Here is a 23,032-nt window from a genome sequence, read left to right as displayed (position 1 = left end):
CACGTTTAGCCTACTTGGCTGACATTTAATCCCTGCGATGCTGGAAGCTCTGTTTTTTTCACTGGAACCCGTAAATGTCATTTGAAAACATTGGCTATATTCAGTAGACTGAAGCTGCTTTCATCTGGAGAGTGTCGAAGTTCATAATCGGCCATGGTTAGGGGCAAGGAATGAGGAAGGAAAAATGATTTTTGGTACTTTTCTTCGGCCTTCCAGGCAAGGATAAGTATATTGTACATTAAAGAGCTGTTTTGTCTCTCGGTTTTTTGAGGAAGCACATGAGATGTTCATTTATTTGTACAAAATTCTCCTTCAGGAGGTTGCGTAATTAATTATTTTGGAATTTTAGATAGCTCAATCCTTGTGCGTGTTTTTCCTCAGATAAGTTCTCTGTATTCACCGAGGCCTACCACCTAATGTTTTGGATTATAGTTTTAAATGTTTACCTGTGCCAGTGATGGAGAACCTTTTTTGGCTCAGGTGCCAAAATGGTGCATGCACATGCGATAGCGAATGAGCGTGTGCCCACACCCATAATGCAATGCCCTCCCCCCACACTCGCACACAACTCTTGTGCTGCTCCCCACATGCACACAACCCCCCCCCCTGCACTGCCCCCCCCCTGCACATGCGCACAGGCCTCACTGAAGCATCCGGACTTTTGGTAGGCCCGTTGAACTGTTTTTTCGCTCTCCCTATAGTTCGGGGTAGCCTCCTGAAGCCGGGGAATGGTGAAAAGTAGCCCAATGGGCCAAACAAAAGTTCAGAAAAACAGACCACCGGTTTGCCCATTGAGCCATTTTTTGCACTCCAGAGGGCGAAAATGGCCTTCCTCAAGGCCAAAATTTAGCTGGCCAGTACGCGCATTTGTACTGGAGATGGCATAGGGCAATGACTCATGTGCCCTTTGATATAGCTACGTGTGCCACCTGTGGCACATGTGCCATAGGTTCGCCATCATCGACTTATGTTGTGAATCATAAAGAACATAGGGTTTCAAGAGAAGACATATGGATGATGTGTAATGCACTGTGTTTTCACAATTTGTACGCCCTCCTTTCACAATTTGCACGTCCTCCTTGCCCGCTTAGTCACCAACGTGTGCCTTAAAATGCATTTTAGGAAATCAGGATCTGAAATTCAGAATTAGGATCTGGATACAGTCAATGTTGTTAGCAAAAGTCAAGCTGAGCTTGAGGGAGACTTACTATAAATGTATACAGAAGATTTATTAAAAATAATAACATTGCCTGGTAAATTTAATTAGTTTAAATTTGCATCAATCTTCAGACTAGGCCTTCTGAAGATCAAAGGATATTCTTTTGTATTTATACACTCCCTGGACTTGTCACTACAGGTGAGTGTTACAAGAAATATTTCCTTTCGGTGCGAGAGCAAGAATACATTTCCCCAGATAGTCCTTCCATCTGCAGTTTCTATATCTATGTTGATAGTGTGTTGCTTTATTACTTGAGGTGCCTTCTTGGTCTATTTAAAAAAAAAATTCAACTTTGAAAGGAAGAAAACACTAGTCATTTGGAAAAATATTTGGACAAGGTCCTGGAAAGTGGCAGTGGATTTTATGAGATATGTATTGCTAGAGCCTCTATTTTCTGTATATATCAGAGGTGGGTTACTCCCAGGTCTATAGAACCAGTAGTAGCAAACTGGCGGTGACATCACAGAGTCAGGTCTGTTGCTGCTGGTCTGTGGCCGCCGCCATTTTGTTTTTGGCTTCTGTGCATGTGTGGAAGCTGTTTTTTGCTGGTTTTTTGCTTTTGTGCATGCATATATATGTGACACATACAGATAGAACATGTGACACATACAGATAGAATTGTCGGCTATCAATAAAATTAACTGCTTTGGAAATGGCCCTGGGTTGGGCCGAGAGGAAAATAAGGAGCTGTGATGTTCCTTCAATACAGTGATCCCTCGAGTTTCGCGATCTCGATCTTCGCGAAACGCTATATCGCGATTTTTCAGCAATTGTGACCATCTCGATCTTCGCGAACGCTATATCGCGATTTTTCCCACCCGATGAGGTCACTCTCTTCCTTCCTTTCTCATCTTTCTTTCTCTCTCTCTTTCTCTATGTTGCTTCTTCCTCTCTCACACTCTCTTCCTCCCTCTCTCATCTCTCTTTCCTTCTCTCTCTTTCTCTCCCCTCTTGCTCTCGAGTGGCCGCCTAGCAGCTGATCTGCTCGGCAGCGCAGCAGCAGCGAGGAGCCGAAGATCTTCGGCTCCTTGCTGGTGCTGCGCTGCCGAGCAGATCAGCTGCTAGGCGGCTGAAGGAACCTTCCCTGGGTCTTCCCCGCCACCTCGGATCCCGCTGATGCCCGCCCGCCGTTTGCCGCTTGCCCCGTTCGCCCGCCGCTCGCCTCGTTCGCCCGACGCTCGCCTCGTTCGCCCGACGCTCCCCTCGTTCGCCCGCCGCTCGCCTCGTACGCCCGCCGCTCGCCTCGTTCGCCCGACGCTCCCCTCGTTCGCCCGCCGCTCCCCTCGTTCCCCCGCCTCGTTCGCTCGCCTCGTTCACCCCGCCTCGTTCTCTCGCCCCGTTCGCTCGCCCCGTTCCCCCGCCTCGTTTGCTCGCCCCGTTCCCCCGCCTCGTTCGCTCGCCCCGTTCCCCCGCCTCGTTCGCTCGCCCCGTTCACCCGCCTCGTTTCCCCGCCTCGTTCGCTCGCCTCGTTCGCTCGCCCCGTTCCCTCGCCTGGTTCGCTCGCCCCGTTCCCCCGCCTCGTTCACTCGCCCCGTTCACCCGCCTCGTTTCCCCGCCTCGTTCGCTCGCCCCGTTCCCTCGCCCGGTTCGCTCGCCCCGTTCCCCCGCCTCGTTCCCCCCGCCTCGTTCGCCCGCTTCGTTCCCCCCGCCTCGTTCGCTCGCCCCGTTCCCCCGCCTCGTTCCCCCGCCTCGTTCACTCGCCCCGTTCCCCCGCCTCGTTCCCCCGCCTCGTTCGCTCGCCCCGTTCCCTCGCCTGGTTCGCTCGCCCCGTTCACCCGCCTCATTTCCCCGCCTCGTTCACCCGCCCCGTTCACCCGCCTCGTTCCCCCGCCTCGTTCGCTCGCCCCGTTCCCCCGCCTCGTTTCCCCGCCTCGTTCGCTCGCCCCGTTCACCCGCCGCTGTCGGGACACCCCCCACCGCAGCACTTTGAATCCCGCCGCTTCTGCTGGATACGTGCGATGGGGGGGCGAGCTGCCACAGCCCTGGCTTCCGCGCCGCTGGTCCCACCCACCGCCCGCCAAAGACGCCCAGCGAGAAAGAGGCCTCCGAGCCGGACTTGTTGCTTCTGCCTGCCAAGAGAGCCGGGCGTAGGCAGCAGCCGAGAAAAGTCGGCGCGGAGGTCTCTTTCTCGCTGGGCGTCTTTGGCTGAGGCTGCTTTCTTTTTTCCGGGGGGGGGAGGGAGAGAGAGCTTCTCCCCGCCACCTCTCCTCCGCCGGAGCTCTGCCGCGTGCGCCCCTTCGCAGCCCCCTCGCTCCTTGTTCTGACAGGCCCCCCCCACCGCAGCACTTTGAATCCCGCCGCTTCTGCTGGATACGGGCGTTTCACTTTCCCTCCCAGGCAAAAAGGTGCCGGCATTCTGGGATGATGGGGCCGGACTTCCCAGGCGGAAGGCGTGCCCCTCTCCCCGGCATCTTTTTGTCTGAGAGGGAAGGTGAAATGCCCCGCGTAGCAGCTGCTACGAGCGGCGTTTCACTTTCCCTCCCAGGCAAAAAGATCCGGCCCCATCATCCCAGAATGCCGGCATCTTTTTGCCTGGGAGGGAAGGTGAAATGCCACTCGTAGCAGCTGCTACGAGCGGCGTTTCACTTTCCCTCCCAGGGAAAAAGGTGCAGGCATTCTGGGATGATGGGGCCGGACTTCCCAGGCGGAAGGCGTGCCCCTCTCCCCGGCATCTTTTTGCCTGGGAGGGAAGGTGAAATGCCCCGCGTAGCAGCTGCTATGAGCGGCGTTTCACTTTCCCTCCCAGGCAAAAAGATGCCGGCATTCTGGGATGATGGGGCCGGACTTCCCAGGCGGAATGCGTGCCCCTCTCCCCGGCATCTTTTTGCCTGAGAGGGAAGGTGAAATGCCCCTCGTAGCAGCTGCTACGAGTGGCGTTTCACTTTCCCTCCAAGGCAAAAAGATTCCGGCATTCTGGGATGATGGGGCCGGACTTCCCAGGCGGAAGGCGTGCCCCTCTCCCCGGCATCTTTTTGCCTGGGAGGGAAGGTGAAATGCCCCGCGTAGCAGCTGCTACGAGCGGTGTTTCACTTTCCCTCCCAGGCAAAAAGATCCGGCCCCATCATCCCAGAATGCCGGCATCTTTTTGCCTGGGAGGGAAGGTGAAATGCCCCGCATAGCAGCTGCTATGAGCGGCGTTTCACTTTCCCTCCCAGGCAAAAAGATGCCGGCATTCTGGGATGATGGGGCCGGACTTCCCAGGCGGAAGGCGTGCCCCTCTCCCCGGCATCTTTTTGCCTGGGAGGGAAGGTGAAATGCCCCTCGTAGCAGCTGCTCCGCTTCTCAGCTGGGAAGCGGAGCTGGCAATGGCGGACGGCGCGCGCGAGCGCGGGGATACCCCAGCTCTGCTTCCCAGCTGAGAAGCGGAGCTAGGGTGTCCGCAAGCGTGCGCGCGCTTCGGGACACCCCCATCTCTGCTTCTCAGCTGGGAAGCGGAGCTGGCAATGGCAGACGGCGCGCGCGAGCGCGGGGATACCCCAGCTCTGCTTCCCAGCTGAGAAGCGGAGCTAGGGTGTCCGCAAGCGTGCGCGCGCTTCGGGACACCCCCCCCTCCGCTTCTCAGCTGGGAAGCGGAGCTGGCAATGGCGGGCGAAGGGCGGGCGGCGGTGGAAGTAAAAACACCATCTGCGCATGCGCAGATGGTGTTTTTACTTCCGCACCGCTACTTCGCGAAAAATCGATCATCGCGAGGGGTCCTGGAACGGAACCCTCGCGATGATCGAGGGATCACTGTACACCAGGGTGATTCGACACAAAAATATGTAACCCTTCCCTGGTGCAGAGCTGAAGGGATTGGATACTATAGCCTAGAGGATAATTCTCTGCCTTACAAGGCAAAGGTTGCAGGTTCAAGTCCCAGTGGGTATGGCTAGCTGATGAGGCCAAAATAAGGCCGAAATAGATCTATTCTAGTCTCCCTTAATTTTAAAATTCAGCAAAAAAACATGTGACACACACACACACACACACACACACACACATATATATCTTATATGCTGGCAATTGAAGATGAAGTAGGAATAGTTGGTACACTTGCAGAGCAAGATCTGTGTCATATTTTGTGAGATTCAGTCCAGGTATTGCCAGTTTATGTTTCTTAGGATAGATTATGAAACTCATTCGGTAGTAAGTTGTATTTAGGAGAAAATGTACCGGTAATATAGAAATGGTAAGTAGCAGAAAGAATTCCGAGACAGTGCTCTGTTGAGTTAAAAATAATTCTCAGCTAAGCCTACAGAATAATAATTAATACTGTAGAATTCAAAAACTTTTGCCATTTATTTCCATTAGAGACTCTTACACAAGAGACTAAGATAGACTTAAACCAGACCACTGCTGTTTTTCTTTCTAGCTATTTATCTCCCCCATGACCTATGAATGTAATTTTCTAAGACCAAATTATAACAAATTCATAGATGACTCATGCTAACCACATTCTCATTCCTCTTCTTCCCACAGAAATCTTGGATGGTCCCAGTGCACCCTTTGCTTTTCCCCTGCTTTTGTCTGAAAACATTGTAGGAGGAGAGAAGTGTTAGACTATGGTGGGGGAAAAAACCCAGGCATCTGGGAATATTTTTCCCGACTAAAAAGGATATATTAAAAGGCATAAGCTTCTTGTGAGCTGCATCATCGGATGAAAAAAAGCTGCAGATCATAAAAACCCGTATGCCTTTCAATACAGTTGGTTAATTTATGTCAGCAAGCAACCAAATCCACTCGTGAAATGTCCAAGTCAGCAACTTTATTGTGTTCTGCTTAAATTACAAGAATCTTCCCCGGCGGCTTGCCTTCCTGTGGGTACAATCAAAAAAGGTTATGCACAAGGTCCCAAGGCTAGTTCCCACCTTGACCTCTCCTCCCTGACTGGTGGGGACTTTTCACAACGTTGGAAAAGGAGCTACCAGACTCCTTCTGAGATTCTGTTTTTCCTGATACAGTGGTACCTCGTGATACGAACCCCTCGTGATATGAACCCGGGGTTCGGAAATTTTTTGCCTCTTCTTACAAACTTTTTTCGGCTTACGAACCCACCGCAGATTGCAAAATGGTGTCCCGCTGGGCGCCGCCGCCTGGCTGTCACCTTTTAAAACAGCTGGGGGGCTTCTCGGCGGCCTCCCAAACCTGAAAAGTTCAGGTTCAGGTTTGGGTTTGGGTTCGGGAGAATGCCAAGAAGCCCCCCGGCTGTTTTAAAAGGTGACAGCTGGGCGGCGGCAGCCAGCGGAGCGCCATTTTGCGATTTTTTTTCTTTTTGCACGCATTAATCACTTTTACATTGTTTCCTATGGGAAACAATGTTTCGTCTTACGAACTTTTCGCCTTAAGAACCTACTTCTGGAACCAATTAAGTTCGTAAGATGAAGTATTAATGTATTTTTTTCAGAAATTCACATGTGTTAGGCTCTTATGCATTAGACTCTTACCTTAGCCTCCAACGGGATTGGCCTTCTCTGGGTCCTGTCGGCCAAACAATGTTGACTGGTGGGGCACGTGGAAGGGCCTTGTCTGTGGCGGTGTTGGCTCTCTGGAATCTGCTCCCTCCAGAGATTTGCACCGCCCCCACCCTTCTGGCCTTCCGGAAAGCCGTGAAAACCTGGCTCTGCTGGCAGGCCGGGGGCCGTTGAGTAACAACATCTTCCTCCGGCTTAGAAGTAACCTTTTGTTTTTGTCTTGGGGGTTTTAAATTGTTTTTTACACTGTTTCTATTTGTGGTACGCTGTCCAGAGTCTGCAAGGAGTTGGACAGCTTATAAATTGAATAAAATAAAATTAGATTAAATTATTGTAGGATACATTCTTCTTGTGTGCAAAAAGTTTTAGGGAGGCCTAGGGTTGGGTTTTGTTTTTTAAGTGGGGAAACATGTCACCCATCAAATCTTCAGAATTTATGAGACAACCTGAATTGCATATTAAGGGAACTGGATCTAGGAGCAGACTTCGCAGTCCATTTTAATCTGTTTGCCCCCATCCCCCCAAAAAAACTCTTCCTTGAGTACATAATAACTTTGACCATCTGCCACAAAAATCATGCAGTGTGATTAGAAAAGATTGGCCGCAGCCTTGTTGTTTATCTTTCTACAGCACTTAATAGTGATTTTCTTAGTTTTATTGCATGCCCCCACCTACTTCTCTTTTCCCCCATTCAGTATCTTTCTCCTTTCAGTTTCCAGTGTCTCTCTTTCTGTAAGGGAACAAAATCGGATTTCTTTGCCTATCCCAAATTCCTCACTGTAGTACTGTATATCATTTTATGTTTCTTTTGGTAAAGAAGGTCATCTTCCTTTTAAATCTTTCTTTTATGGGGGAGTATATAAAGGTACTCCTCAATTTCCAACCACAATTGGAAATCATAATTGGATTGCTAAGCAAGGAAGAGTAATTTTATGCCTGATTTTGTTTGTTTGTTTAGACTTGTATGCCGCCCAACTCCCAAAGGACTCTAGGCGACTCATAACCAAATACACATAAAATGTAGCATAAAATCCCCTAAAACAGTTCAAAACAATTTAAAACAAAACAGTTTTAAAAAATCATGTATATCTTTAATGGCTGGATCCCGATGGTATGCCATCTGACTTTATGACTTTGGGGGCATGATTTCTAAGCAAATTACTGTAGTTGTTAAGTGAATCATAGTCTTTAAATAAATCAGCTTTCTCCGTTGACTTTGTTTGTTAGAAACAGGCTGGGAAGGTTACAAATGATGATTATATGACCCTGGGAGTCTGCAACCATTGTGAATACATGCCAGTTGCCAAACACCCAAATTTTAATCATGATATCATGGGGATGCTGTGACAGTTGTAAATGCGAGGACTGGTCACATTTTTCAGTGCGGTTGTAAACTGAGCTGTCGCTAAGTGAACGGTTGCAAATCGAGGACTTCCTGTGCCCAGAAACTATTCATCAGGGTTTAGAATGCAACAGAGATCTTTTAACTAAAGGGGATTTAAGCATGACATGTCCTAGAGCCGTGATGGCGAACCTTTGGCACGTGTGCTACAGTTGGCACATGGAGCCATATCTGCAGGCATGTGAGCCATTGCCCTAGCTCAGCTCCATAAGGCATGTGCTTGCCGACCAACTGATTTTTGGCTGGCCCTGCTCTCACTGCCCCTCCACTCCCAGGAGTCCCCATGCGGCCTATTTTTTTGGATGCTAGGTAAGTTCAGGGCTTGCCCAGAGGCTCTGGGAGGGCGTTTTTGGCCTCTGGAGGGCCTCCGAGGGTGTGTGGCCATTTTTGCTCTCCTCAGGCTCCAATAAAGCCTCTGGAGTCTGGGAAGGGCAAAAAATGGGCCTACCAGGTCCACCAGAAGTAGGAAAATGGGCCACTTCTGGCCTCCAGAGGTTTAGGGAGGCCTACTAGGCCCAAAATGGGGCACGGGGGTCATGTGTGCATGTGCAGGGGGCAGGGCACATGGGCATTGAATTATGGGTGTGGTCACACACACTGTCGCTCGTGCATTTTCGGCTCCCAAGAAAAAAACGGTTTGCCATCACTGTCCTAGTGTTAAATACGAACCACAGAAATGGCAACCATATATGCCCCAGAAAGGAGATTTGAATTTACTGAGGAAGAAGACAGCCATCCTATGAAAAACATTCATGGAGAACACAGCGGGTGGGAAAGAGCAATAAAAAGAAGAGGTGACATTCATTGGAGAACTATTTATTGGGGGAAATGGCATTGAAAGGAAGCACTATTGAGGGACAATGCCATGAAAATATGAAAACATTCACAAAGCACTCAGTAGGGGAACTAACAGTCAGTGGGAAATAGCATTGAAAGGAAGCACCGCTTTCATTGGGAAATAGCATTTAAAACAATAAGCAGCATTGAGGGGTGGAAGTGAACAACCCTGGGGGGGTTAATAATGGAACAGCCTGTACGGTGCACATTTAATAGGAAGGGAGAGTCCATTACGTGTTCTGTGTTGTGGTAGAGATGGGAGGAGAGAGCCAAGTGTGATTTTTGGAGAAAGGAGAGGTACAAATGTCTTAAATGTGGGGGATTGGGTGTTCAAAAGAAAGAGGTGAAAGTACCCTGTTCCCCTCCCCAAATAAGACATCCCTCAATAATAAGCCAAATCGGGCTTTTGAGTGCATGGCAATAAGGCCAAGCGCTTATTTCAGGGTTCACAAAAAATATAAGATAGGGTCTTATTTTTAAGGAAACACGGTAGTTAATTAGAAAGGAGGAAGGAAGTGAAAAGATAGGTGTTATTTTTGTTAATTTTATTTTTATTATACATTTTATTATTATTCATACATATATCAATGCATATACCATATAAACATATCCATGACATATATTATTACATCTTTCTGGTTAGACTCTTTTACCTTCATATCAGCATCTCTATCATGTTCTATCATGTTCATATCAGCATCTCAATCATCAGTCTGTGTTCATGTTTCTCTTTCTCACTCCCCTCCTACTCTCTCCATCTCTCCCATCTCCCTTCCATACCTCCTCTCCAACCTTCCTTCCTTCCTCTCGCCACCCCACCTCTGCCTCTCTCCACCTACTTCCTCTCTCTCCCTCTGAACCTTCCCTTGAGTGATCTTAATTCTGATACGTTTCATATTGTTCTGTCGGGCTCTCTGGTAGAATCCTCCCAAAAATTCACAGGTACAAATTTCAGAACACACACGTTTGAAAATTCAAAACGATGTTCTTTATAATGAAAATGCACTTAAACCAAGCCCTCTTTTGGTATAGCAAAGAGCACTCGTCTCCAAACAAACTGGTAATTTGTACAAGTCCCTTATCAGTTCTGTGATACTTAGCTTGCAGCTGTGAGGCAATTCACAGTCCTTCTTCTTTCACAAAGTGAAACACACTTTGCCCTGGTTTAGTTTCAAAGCGGGGAAAAATCAGCACACAAAAGGTCAAAGTCAGTAAAGCAGTCACAAAACACAACGATCAGATAATCCTCCACAATGGCCAAACCCACAGGCTGCTATTTATAGCAGCCTCACTAATTACCACAGCCCCACCCAACCACAGGTGGCCTCATTTTCTTTGATAATAATCTCTCAGTTGTTGTTGCCTATGCGTCACTCTCCGCATGCGTGGCTGTATTATTAACTCTTGTTCTGAATCCAAGGAGGAGCTAGATAATTGATCTCCTTCTGAGCTGTCTGCCCCACTGTCACTCGTGTCTTCTTGGTCAGAGGAGCCTTCATCATCAGATTACACCGGGGACAAAACAGGCCTGCAGCATGTGGATGTCTCCCCCACATCCGCAGTCCGTAGGGCAGGAGCTGGGCCAGAGCTAACCACAACACATATTAAACAAACTGATAGTATATTACTAATTATATTCTTTTAGTTTCCCATCTCTAATAGTATTTTTACAATATTTACAATATTTATACAATTTTTTACAATATTTATCCTTTAGTTGTTGGTATACACTTTAACACTAAGATTACTATTCCCTTACATTCTAGTTTTGTCATCTGGGTTAAAACATTTTTCACTCCTCATGTTTAACTTTGTGCTCATTTTACTTCAATTTCTAACTACTGTATACTGCTCAAAACAAATAAAGGGAACACTCAAATAACACATCCTAGATCTGAATGAATGAAATATTCTCATTTAATACTTTGTTCTGTACAAAGTTGAGTGTGAAACAGCATGTGAAATTGATTGTCTATCAGTGTTGCTTCCTAAGTGGACAGTTTGATTTCACAGAAGTTTGATTTACTTAGAGTTATATTGTGTTGTTTAAGTGTTCCCTTTATTTTTTTGAGCAGTGTATCATTTGTATTCATGCAGTGTATTCATTTTCTATCCAATGATAGAACTTCAGCCAAACATTATAATATTCAGATTCTTCTCTATCTTTAAGTTTCCTTGTCATTCTGACAGGTGTTATTTTTATGGCACAAAGATTTTGAGAATGAGTGGTGAACGTGGCCTCCAGACATTTGCCAAGAGGAGGAGAAGGAAGGAAGGAAGGAAGGTCTTTAGAGTACTTATCTCTTCATCTGAGTGAACTTAGTACTCTTCTTGCCTTCCTGAACTCACAGGATCTATGAGTCTGGATTAGTTTGGGAAGTAGATATTGGTACGTTGCTTCTTTGTCAAATCTGGATCCAACTGATGAGACAAATTCCGGCTACTTTTTCCAGGCTATGAAGTCCAATTAAGCTGCACCTGCCCTTGGAACCTGGAAAGGTTGTACAGTGATACCTCATCTTACAAACGCCTCGTCATATAAACTTTTCGAGATACAAACCCGGGGTTTAAGATTTTTTTGCCTGTTCTTACAAACTATTTTCACCTTACAAATCCACCACCGCCGCTGGGATGCCCCACTTCCGGACTTCCGTTGCCAGTGAAGCACTCATTTTTGCGATGCTGGGATTTCTCTGCTGGGATTCCCCTGCAATATCGCAAAAACACAGAAGTCCAGAGGTGGGGTTTCCTATGGAGGGGAGCCCCAGGGGAATCCCAGCAGTGCAAAAATGGGCGCTTCGGCTGGCAAAAAGGTTGAATTTTGGGCTTGCACACATTAATCGCTTTTCCATTGATTCCTATGGAAAACATTGTTTCGTCTTACAAACTTTTCACCTTAAGAACCTCGTCCCGGAACCAATTAAGTTTGTAAGACAAGGTATCACTGTACTTCTGAAGTGTAAGGAAGCACAGGAAGGAAGAAACCAAGGGGAGAGAGGGCTTCAAAGAAGATGAAACTGCTTATCCAACTCATTAGGAAACCAGAGCAGGCCTCTGCCCATAGTGACCACCCTCAGGTCCAGGCAGTTAAGGTGTATGGACCTCAGGCTGCTCAGAGGGGTCCTTGGAATAAATCAAGTTTTCAAGGAGGAAATAAACCCAAGACCTTGCCTCGCAGCTCCTACATTTATTTATCTCAAGTAACTTCAACTAAAGCATGAGGTTTCTCTCTTCCTGCTTGTCCAAAAAGTTGGATTTTTTTAAAAAAACCCCTGCATTTCCCAATGTGAGGGCAGTGAATCATCTCCACACTTTAAGCCAAAGTACATAAAAGGCTTCCCAGTTCTTATTGGCTGATAGATCTGCATTGGCTTGCTTATTCAAGATGATGAACATTGATTAAATCTTTGATCCAGGCACCTTTTCAACTTAATGCTAAAGTGCGTCTTTCCAATGTTTAAGCTTTACTCATATGTCAACATTACATTCCCCCCTTTTCTTTGTATTTTGTGTTAAATCTGGATTCATTTCTAATGTACTGTGCATATCTACTATATGTACTTGTTGCTAATATATTTTTAAAGGTTTCTGGAAGGTTTGATGAGCCCCCTCCCCTTTTTTTTGTCTTTTTAGGTGCTGTGCAATGGCCCAGGAACGTGTGTCCCCATATGTCTATCTGCCTTTTTATTCAAAATACTCAGACTGAAGAAAATAACCATTGTGTATGTTGAGAGCATCTGCCGGGTTGAAAACCTATCTCTGTCAGGAAAAATTCTTTACCACTTTTCAGATTACTTCGTTGTCCAGTGGCCTGCTCTAAAAGAAAAATATCCCAAATCTCTCTATTTTGGAAGAATAGTGTGACATGCTGTGAAGAAACACAACTAGTGCCAGTGTGACCACTAAACATTTTTGGGACTCTGAACTTCTTGAATTCCTTTCAAGCTACTCCTGATGGTAAATCAAACAGACTGTGTGTCTTGGCACCCTGAGAAAACAGTGGCTTTATTGCTAGTTCCTAAATCTGTGGTGTATTTTTTAATCCCCCCCCCACCAAAAAAATGTTGACTGGTAAACATATATATTTATTTTATACTCTACTATAATTGCTTTAAATTGTTTTTATTATTGTTGCCATCCAGAGTCACTTGTCTGTGGTGGGCAGCTGAGGAAATTAAACAAATAACGATGAATCGATTAAGACGACACCAGTACTGATGTGTTATGACATGGCATTAAAATATGAAAACAAAATCTTAGTATGTGATGTGAACTGAACTAGCATCTCAGATTTGAAAAATTACTGCTGCATTCTCATTTCTTATCCTTGACTAAACTTTTTTTCCCACAAAGTTTGCAAAGTTTTCACAAGTTCACAACAATAGTTAAGATGGCAGTATACAGACCCATTGAGCTTTATATGGAAAAAGTCAATTGAGAAGATGCTAGTTGGAGCAAATAGAGCTGCTTCCTGCCAATTATCCCTTATTCCCTCCAGAATAGTACAATGTTTTAAGATTCAGATCATACAGCCTCATTTCAGAGGCCAAAGAGACAGTTGTGTGAGAGAGATTCTTGTTCTAGTGTAACAATGCTCGTTTCTTGTACTCAAGCGATAAAACATAGGTAATCCTCAACTTACAACAGTTATCGTTCAAAGTTAACATTAGTTATCGTTCAAAGTTATAATGGCACTGAAAAAAGTGTCTTATGATCATTTTTCACATTTACGAGCATTGTCATGTAATTCACATTCAGATGTTTGACAGCTGACTCATATGTAGCTGTCCCAGAGTCACATGATCCCCTTTTTCAACCTTCTGACAAGCCATGTCAATGGGGAAGCCAGATTTGCTTAACAATCGTGTTACCTAATTTAAGAAATGGAAAGGATTCACTTAACAAATGTGGTAAAAAAAGTCGTGAAATGGGGTAAAATTCTCTTAGCAAATTTCTCACTTAGCAACATAACTTTGGTTGTTGTATGTTCAGGACTACCATATGTGCCGGTGTCTGGAGGCTGTTAGGGTCTGGATGGCTGCTAACAGGCTCAAGCTCAATCCCAACAAGACGGAGTGGCTGTAGGTTTTGCCTCTCAAGGGCATCTCCATCTGTCCATCCATCACCATGGGGAGGAGCTTTTGACCCCCTTAGAGAGGGTCCGTGACTAGGGCATCCTCCTTGATCCACAGCTGACTTTAGAACACCATCTTTCAGCTGTGGCGAGGGGGGCGTTTGTCCAGGTCCACCTGGTGCACCAGTTGCGGCCCCATTTGGACAGGGACTCACTGCTTACAGTTACTCATGCCCTTATCACCTCGAAATTCGACTACTGCAATGCTCTCCACATGGGGTTACCTTTGAAAAGTGTTCAGAAACTATAAATTGTGCAGAATGCAGCCACGAGAGCAGTCATGGGCTTGCCAAGGTATGCCCATGTTTCTCTAGCACTCCGCGGACTGGACTGGCTGCCAATTGGTTTCTGGACCCAATTCAAAGTTTTGGTTATGACCTATAAAACCCTACATGGCATGGGACCAGATTACTTGCGGGACCACCTTCTGCCGCACGAATCCCAGCATCCAGTTAGGTCCCAGAGAGTTGGCCTTCTCCCGGTCCCATCAACTAGACCAGTGTTTTTCAACCAGTGTACCATAAGACATGGTCAGGTGTGCTGCGAAGAAGGAAGCTCAGGTTCCGGTCTCGCAACTTTTTGCAGAGAGAAAGAGAGTGAGAGAGAGAGAAAGGAAAAGAAAGAAATCAAGAGAGAGAGAGTGAGAGAGAGAGAAAAGAGAGAGAGAGAAAGCAAGTGTCAGAGAGAAAGAAAGCAAGAGAGAGAGAAAGAAAGCAAGAGAGAGAGAGAAAGCAAGAGAGAGAGAGAGAAAGAGAGGAAGGGAGAGAGAGAGAAATGAGCAAAAAGGGGAGGGGGAAAAAGAGAAATGAGAAAATGATTGAGACAGAGAATGAGAGGAAAGAGAAAGAAACAAAAGAGAGAGAGAAGTGACTCTTGATTTAAAGGACATGATAAAAAGCACCCAAAGAATAAGAGAGAAACCCCCCCCCCCAGCCCTCATCTGTTTTGAGAAATGATTCAAAAGTGTGCATACAAACAGGGAGTGGGGAGGAGAGTGTGCCCCAGGATTTTAAAATGTAAAAAATGTGCCGCGGCTCAAAAAAGGTTGAAAACCACTGAACTAGACAATATCACTTGGCAGGTCCTAGGGAAGAGCCTTCTCTGTGGGGGGCCCGACCCTCTGGAATCAACTCCCCCCAGAGATTCGCATTGTCCCCCGCCCTCCTTGCCTTTCTTAAGAACTTGAAAACATATTTATGCCGTCAGGCTCGGGGTCACTAGACCCCAGCCTCTGGCCAGTGAATGTGTAGGATGCTGTTGGGTGTTTCTGAATGTTTGATTTTTAAATGTTTAGCTTTTACAAATATTTTTAATTAATTATTTCTGCTAATTAGATTTAGAATTGTTTTAAATGCTGTCTTTTTATTGAAATATTGTAAGCCGCCCCGAGTCCATGGAGAGGGGCGGCTTATAAATCCAATAAATAAATAAATATCTTCTGACTATTTTAAGTACCGTATTTTTCGCTCTATAAGACGCACCTGCTGATAAGACGCACCTAGATTTTAGAGAAGGAAAATAGAAAAAAAATATTTTGAGCCAAAAAGGGGAGAGGAAGAGAGGAAGGAGTGAAAGAAGGGAGTGAGGGAGGAAAGAAGGGAGGAAGGAAAAGGAAAGCAAGAAATGAAGGGAGGAAAGGAAGGAAGAAAGGAAAGAAAGAAAGAAAGAAAGAAAGAAAGAAAGAAAGGGGGAAGGAACAGGAACAGAGGAAGGAAGCAAGGAAACTTATGAAAGGGGAGAGTAAGAGAGAAAGGACTGAAGGGAGGGAGGGAGGAAAGAAGGTAGGAAGGAGAAAGAAAAGAAGAAATAGAGGAAGGGAAGGGAAAAGAGAGAAAGAAAAAGAGCAAGAAAGAAAGCAAGAAAGAGAGAAAGAAAGAAAATGAAAGAGAAATAAAAATAGAGAGGGGGAATGAAAGAAATGGAAGGAGGGAAGGAAGGAGAGAAAGCAAGAGAAAGAAAGAAAGCAAGAGAAAGAAAAAAGAATGAAAGAGCAAGAGAGCAAGAGAGAAAAAGAAAGAAAGAAAGAAAGAAAGAAAGGCAACTTCAAAGAAAGGCTCACTGAGCATCTCTCACTCTCTCTCTTTCTATCCCTCTCTTTCTTTCTCTTCCTTTCTCTCTCTCCTCTTCCTTTATCTCCTCTCTCTCCCTCCCTCTCTCTTTCTCTCCCCCCTCTCCCCCTTTCCCTCTCTCTTTCTCTCTCTCCCTCTCTTGCTATCTCTCCCCCCTCTCCCACTCTCTTTCTCCCTCTCTTTCTCTCTCTCCCCCTCTCTCTTTCTCTCTCTCCCCCCTCTCTCTCACTCTCTCTTTCTCACTATCTTGCTGTCTGTTGCTCTCACTCACTCTCGTTCTCTCTCCGTTCTTCTCAGCGGTGAGGCGCGCACGCCCTGCCCGCCTCACCTTTGCCGAGAGCTCTCAGCAAGGGGGTTGTAGGAGAGGCGGGGCCGGCGGCAAAGGCGATATTCAATGTCGGGGGCGCACGGGCGGTTGCACGCGCTCCCTATCTCCCTGCTAGCCCACTCGGAATATTCAAAATAAGAAAAACCTTCACCGGCAAAGGATTTTCTTATTTTGAATATTCCGAGTGGGCTAGCAGGGAGATAGCGAGCGCGTGCAACCGCCCGTGCGCCCCCGACATTGAATATCGCCTTCGCCGGCCTCCGCTGAGAAAAGCCTTTGCCGGCATTTCCTCTCGGCGTCAAGGAGCGGCGGGCGGAGAGAGGGAAGGGGGGGCAGCGGCATCCCTCCTGGCCTTGGCGGGCCGCCCGACCCTCCCCACCTCCTGCAAACGCGGCGGGCGGCAAGGGGAGAGCGAGGAGCCGGTTCCGGCGGGCGCGGGGCTTGGCTGGCTGGCTGGCGGGGGGAGCGCCGCTGGTGGTGCGGAGGGAGACCCTCCTCCGGGAGGGAGGGGGCCAGGCAGCAGCCAGCCAGCCGGCGGGATGGCGCTTCCGAGTTCGCAGCCTCCCCCCCCCTCCCTGCCTGCATCTTCGCTCCATAAGACGGGGCTGATTTTTCTTCCCAGTTTGGGAGGAAAAAAACTGCGTCTCATGGAGCGAAAAATACAGTATAAAGGAAACAATGTGGCCCCGCAACAGTTTTCACTCTGCTGCTGCTGTTCCAAAACTCAAAATAATCTACTATCCTTCCCCCCCCCCCCAATTCAAGTTTCAAGTTTAATTGGATTTGTATGCCGCCCCTCTCCGAGGACTCGGAGCGGCACACAGCATATAAAAGAGAGAGTAGTAAACAATCCAATTAATATACATTAAAAAAATCCTTAAATTCTAATTTTAAAAAAACCTTCCATAATCTTTTGGCTTAGCAGAATGGTCCTGTGATTTAAAGTGCAGTTCTTAAAGCCTTGTCTTGAATTGTTAAGAAATAAAAGGACTGGATGCCACAAACAGAAGCATCATTTGTTCTCAAGAAGGGCAAATTTTTCCAAGTTAGGCATTAAACCTTTTTAACTGTGTTAAATTTCAGACAAAATACTTCCATCAGATAAGCGACAAAATATATATATATATATATTGTACAGTGGTACCTCATCTTACGAACGCCTCTTCTAACGAAGTTTTCAAGATACGAACCCGGTGTTTTAAGATTTTTTTGCCTCTTCTTCCAAACTATTTTCACCTTATGAACCCAAGCCGCTGCTGCTGGGATGAAGGGGTTTCTTCCCCCCCCCTTTTTTGAAGAAAGAAAAGGGAGGGGCGGCTTGGAGGGGGAAAAGACTCCATTTAAATAACTAGGAGAACAGTGTGTTTGCAAGCACTGAGTGTCTTTTTAAGAAAGAAAAGGGAGGGGTGCCCCCCTTGCCTTTCTTCCTTCCCACTCACCCTTTAGCCTAACCTTGCTTCTTCCACCCGCCCCCTTTAGCTGCTCCTCCCTGCCCTCTGTTCACCTCCCTTCTAAAGTTTGGGATTTTCCTGAAGGATTTGCACGCATTATTTGCTTTTACATTGATTCCTATGGGAAACATTGTTTCATCTTTCAAACTTTTCACCTTACGAACCTCCTTCTGGAACCAATTAAGTTCGTATCATGAGGTACCGCTGTATTCTTGGTAGCCCCATTTGTAAATACTTAAATGATCGTTAAGAAGGGAGGATGAGAGATAAATGCAAGAAAGATACTACTTTATCAGCAAAAATGAGTTTTGTGTATTTAGGTTTTGTTTAATACTTCCAGACATGTGGGTTAATACTTGAAGTCTTTTCCCTTAAATCAGAAATGGCATTAAATATCAAACACTACTGAGAATAATAGATTTCAGAAGAGACTAAATTTTCTGAAATGTGTTGTATTTGTCCAAGATTGTCAGGCAAATTCTAGTCCAATATTATTCTGTGTATATAGCACACTAAAAATCCACTATACTGTGTATAAAGCCCTGAAAACATATCAGTCATCGGTATACAGCATTACGTAAGTAGACAGATTTAGCAGAAACACAAACATTGGGGAAAATAACAAAAACAAATGTGCTATGTGATCCATCTGTGGAGCTAAACAATAGTCTGTGTGTATCTACATGAGTTTGCTACTCTTCCTCCCTTCTCTGTTTCTTTTGATTGAGCTAGAAAGAGAGTTTCAAAGACTGTCTGCACTTTACCCATGTGAAGAAATCAAGATGTCTACTAAGAAATATATATACTTTTGTAGTATGCCAACTTGATGCTGTTGGATGTTTGTGTGAAATTGGCAGGAGAAAGAACAATTTCTGAAGGCTTTCCTTAGTTTGATTGCAGAGTAAGTTTAATATCCCGTGAGATCTGCTTCAGATTTTTTTTTCATTTTAACAGAAAAAGTGGAAATTGACACAATTATGGTGGCACCATAGTAATCAAATTTGGCTTGGCAAAGTCTTCTGATGACAGACTTTTAAACACAAAAAAACAGACATATTTCTGGATCTTGTGAAGAGGGGATAACTGAACAGTTGAATGGGATTCAGCTAGGGTGGTTAGGAGTAATTGAATCTTATTTATTTATTAAATTTATTTATTTATTAAATTTGTATACCGCCCCTCTCCGTAGACTCTGTAGACTTTCTTTCCAAGTGTGTCTTATGGAGTAGTACTACTGAAGCAAGCAACTTGGTAATCTCCAGATATTGTGGATTTGTACCCCCATCCATTCTCTACTAGCCTGGTCAATGGGCTGTTTGATCTGTAGTTCAGTTTGGTCTGCATTGTATTGCATATTTCAAAGCCCTCTGTTCTAACCCCTAAACAATGTATACTGTATGCATAGAATTTGGGGGGTTTTCCCCCTTCCATTCAGTTATGTCTAATTCTTAGAGACTGCTGCAGTGGTCTTGGAATCCTGTAATTCTCCGTAGTGGGTGGAATTATCATCCAGGATGGGTTGACCTCGTCCAATCAGATGAGGACTGAGTCTGTTAATTTTAATTCTGAGGGCCCGCCTTGCCATGACTCCCAGTTATGACTCAGTCCTCAGTCTGCACAGATGTAGTCTTGTTCCATCCTAGAAATTATAGTTTCCAACATCACTTCTTCTAATTCTTGATCTTCAAAACGTGGGTTCCTGTTGTTCTCTGTCATCTGGGTGCCAAGTGGATCGGGGAGAGCTCTGGCCCCTTGCAGCAGGAGCAACAAGGGGCCTGGTCCTGCTCTGTCAAGTGCCTAAGATCTTCGCAGTAGTAATAGGGGTTCTATTCTCCATATATTGGCTGGCGGCTTCTGACAGGGGAGATCATACACTCCCCCCCTTCATTCATCACTGCCATTCGACCAGGGTGGAGGCGGAATAGATGCTGTGGCAGCTTTATCAATAGACTGGCTAAAACAAATAGCTCCAGCAAGGTTTTTCAGAGGTGGTTTGCTATTGCCTCCTTCCTAGAGTTGAAAGAGTATGACTGGTTCAAGGTCACCCAACTGGCTTTGTACCCCAGGTGAGATTAGAACTCGCGGTCTTTCCATTTCTAACCTGATGCCACCACACCAAACTGGCCCTTTATTATGCACTAACCAGAACTCAAATTAGACTCATGGGATTTTTTTATCTTTTTAATCAATGAGTTCACAGAATTATATTATGGCATGTATATCCCAGTGCAATGCATCCATTTGTGCAAATATATTTATTTATTTATTGGATTTGTATGCCGCCCCTCTCCAGAGACTCGGGGCGGCTAACAGTGACAGTAAAACAGTGTACAATAGTAATTTGGTATTAGAAATGATTAAAAATCCATTAATATAAAAACCAAACATACATACATACCATGCATAGAATTGTAAAGGCCTAGGGGGAAAGAGGATCTCAATTCCCCCATGCCTGGCGGCAGAGATGGGTTTTAAGTTGTTTACGAAAGGCAAGGAGGGTGGGGGCAGTTCTAATCTCTGGGGGGAGTTGGTTCCATAGGGCCGGGGCCGCCACAGAGAAGGCTCTTCCCCTGGGTACCGCCAGGCGACATTGCTTAGTTGACGGGACCTGGAGAAGATCCACTCTGTGGGACCTAACTGGTCGCTGGGATTCGTGCAGCAGGAGGCGGTCCCTGAGGTAATCTGGTTCGGTGAAGGGCTTTATAGGTCATAACCAACACTTTGAATTGTGACCGGAAACTGATCGGCAACCAATGCAGACTGCGGAGTATTGGTGTTTCCTCTAGCTTCCGTAGAATATATCTTCACATGTGTGATTATAGGATTTCATTTTTATTCCAAAAACAGATTCTAAAAAATTCAATGAGGCTTTGATAATTTTAAATAAAATTTGATGTTTTTCCATCTTTCAAGCTAAAGTACATAGTTTTTATTTTGTTTACACAACAATATTGTGAGGTACAATAGGTAAGGCAGGTGTACGGTAATTAATTTTGATGAACGAGCCAAGATTTAAACTTTTCTTAGCCTCGGTCTAATCCATGACCACAAATATCAATTTCTCCAATACATTTTCCTATCTGAGCTCAGTTTTCTTCATTGCCAGTTTTTGGTTTTGGTGGACAGTTTGCCGAGATATGATGTAAAGAAATATCAATAGCTTAGCTGGATCGGTACCTTCACAAGCAGTATGCTTCACTATTGAATTCCTTGTGAAAACTGTAGGATTTTATTGAAAGCAACTTTGTGGAATATCTGTGAAAGGCTAAATAACCATGGGAATGACCTGACCCATAGCTTTGACTCATGTGTTCTAGCTTTTTGCCTAGTGGCTCAGATAAAGGTTAAAATATCAGAACTGTATATTGTTTAGTAAATAAGAAATATCATCTACTGATTGTTATGACTGAAACTCAGTTCCTAGAAGCATTCATTTATGAAGCAACTTTACTGCTACTTCATGTATTCTGCAGTCCAAAAAATTCCTCTCCCATACTACAACCTTTTTCTGTTTAATTCCCACCAGATCATTTCGACCAATTCAATTCAATTTATTAGATTTGTATGCCGCCCCTCTCCGAAGACTCGGGGTGGCTCACAACAGTAATAAAAACAGTATAACAATGGAACAAATCTAATAATAAAATATATAAAAACCTCAACAATTAAAAACCATACAGCACATACACATCAAACATGAAATATGATAAGCCTGGGGGAGATGTCTTAGTTCCCCCATGCCTGGCGATATAGGTGGGTCTTAAGTAACTTGCGAAAGACAAGGAGGGTTGGGGGAAGTTCTAATCTCTGGGGGAAGTTGATTCCAGAGGGCCGGGGCCGCCACAGAGAAGGCTGTTCCCTTGGGGCCCGCCAAACAACATTGTTTGGTCGACGGGACCCGGAGAAGGCCAACTCTGCGGGACCTTATCGGCCGCTGGGATTCGTGCGGTAGAAGGCAGTTCCGGAGGTATTCTGGTCCAATGCCATGTAGGGCTTTAAAGGTCATTACCAACACTTTGAATTGTGACCGGAAACTGATCGGCAGCCAGTGCAGGCCACGGAGTGTTGCAGAAATATTTTCACCATTCCAAATCAGCATGGCAATTGGATATAGTAGGCATTTTTAACTTTTTCATGTGACCGAGAGGGTCCATGGGACACTATGACAGCTGCAACTTTATAGATTGATACTAATTTTTCTTATTTAGCACCATCATAATTTGGAAATGTTACAGAAAAAGTGGTTGTAACTTGAGGAATAATTGTAGTTCTATAAGGAAATATTTCAAGCTTGAACCCCCTTCTCAGAACCTTCTGTCCATTGATTCTTGCCCTACCTTTGGGTGTTAAAGAGAATAAATCCACAGTCTCTTCCCTATGACAACCCTTCAAATACTGGGAGATGATTATAATTTTCCTTAGCCTTAAGATAAGAATAAAATAGAATAGAATTTTATTGGCCAAGTGTGATTGGACACACAAGGAATTTGTCTTGGTGCATATGCTCTCAGCGTACATAAAATAAAATATACATTTGTCAAGAATCATGTGGTACGACACTTAATGATTGTCATAGGGGTCAAATAAGCAATGAAGAAGCAATATTAATAAAAATCTTAGGATATAAGCAACAAGTTACAGTCATACAGTCAACTTGGGAGGAAATGGATGATAGGAATGATGAGAAAAACCAGTAGAATAGAAGTGCAGATTTAGCAGAAAGTCTGATAGTGTTGAGGGAATTATTTGTTTAGTAGAGTGATGACATTCAGGGAAAAACTGTTCTTGTGTCTAGTTGTCTTGGTGTGCAGTGCTCTGTAGCAATGTTTTGAGGGTAGGATTTGAAACAGTTTGTGTCCAGGATGTGAGGGGTCAGTAAATATTTTCCCCGCCCTCTTTTTGACTCGTGCAGTATACAGGTCCTCAGTGGAAGGCAGGTTGGCAGCAATTGCTTTTTCTGCAGTTCTGATTGTCCTCTGAAGTCTGTGTCGGTCCTGTTGGGTTGCAGCACCAAACCAGACAGTTATAGAGGTGCAGATGACAGACTCAATGATGCCTCTGTAGAATTGTATCAGCAGCTCCTTGGGCAGTTTGAGCTTCCTGAGCTGGCGCAGAAAGAACATACGGTCTAGGGTTAAGCTA

At 45.3% G+C, this 23,032-nt stretch overlaps 1 protein-coding gene across 1 annotated transcript in view; it reads left to right on the top strand.

The window, feature by feature from the left end:
* ALG14 (ALG14 UDP-N-acetylglucosaminyltransferase subunit) overlaps window positions 1-13,162 on the top strand; it is a 55,077-nt gene extending 41,915 nt beyond the window's left edge. Inside the window, exon 4 of the mRNA XM_070746523.1 lies at window positions 12,542-13,162. Within this exon, the coding sequence (XP_070602624.1) occupies window positions 12,542-12,772 (231 nt within the window). The 3' untranslated portion in view covers window positions 12,773-13,162. The remainder of the gene's footprint in view (window positions 1-12,541) is intronic.
* Window positions 13,163-23,032: the final 9,870 nt, after the last annotated feature.

The sequence above is a fragment of the Erythrolamprus reginae genome, chromosome 3, assembly GCF_031021105.1.
Source record: "Erythrolamprus reginae isolate rEryReg1 chromosome 3, rEryReg1.hap1, whole genome shotgun sequence".
Classification (NCBI taxonomy): Eukaryota; Metazoa; Chordata; class Lepidosauria; order Squamata; family Dipsadidae; genus Erythrolamprus; species Erythrolamprus reginae.
Note: the sequence above shows the minus strand (reverse complement) of the source record. Positions and strands in the feature narration are given on the sequence as shown.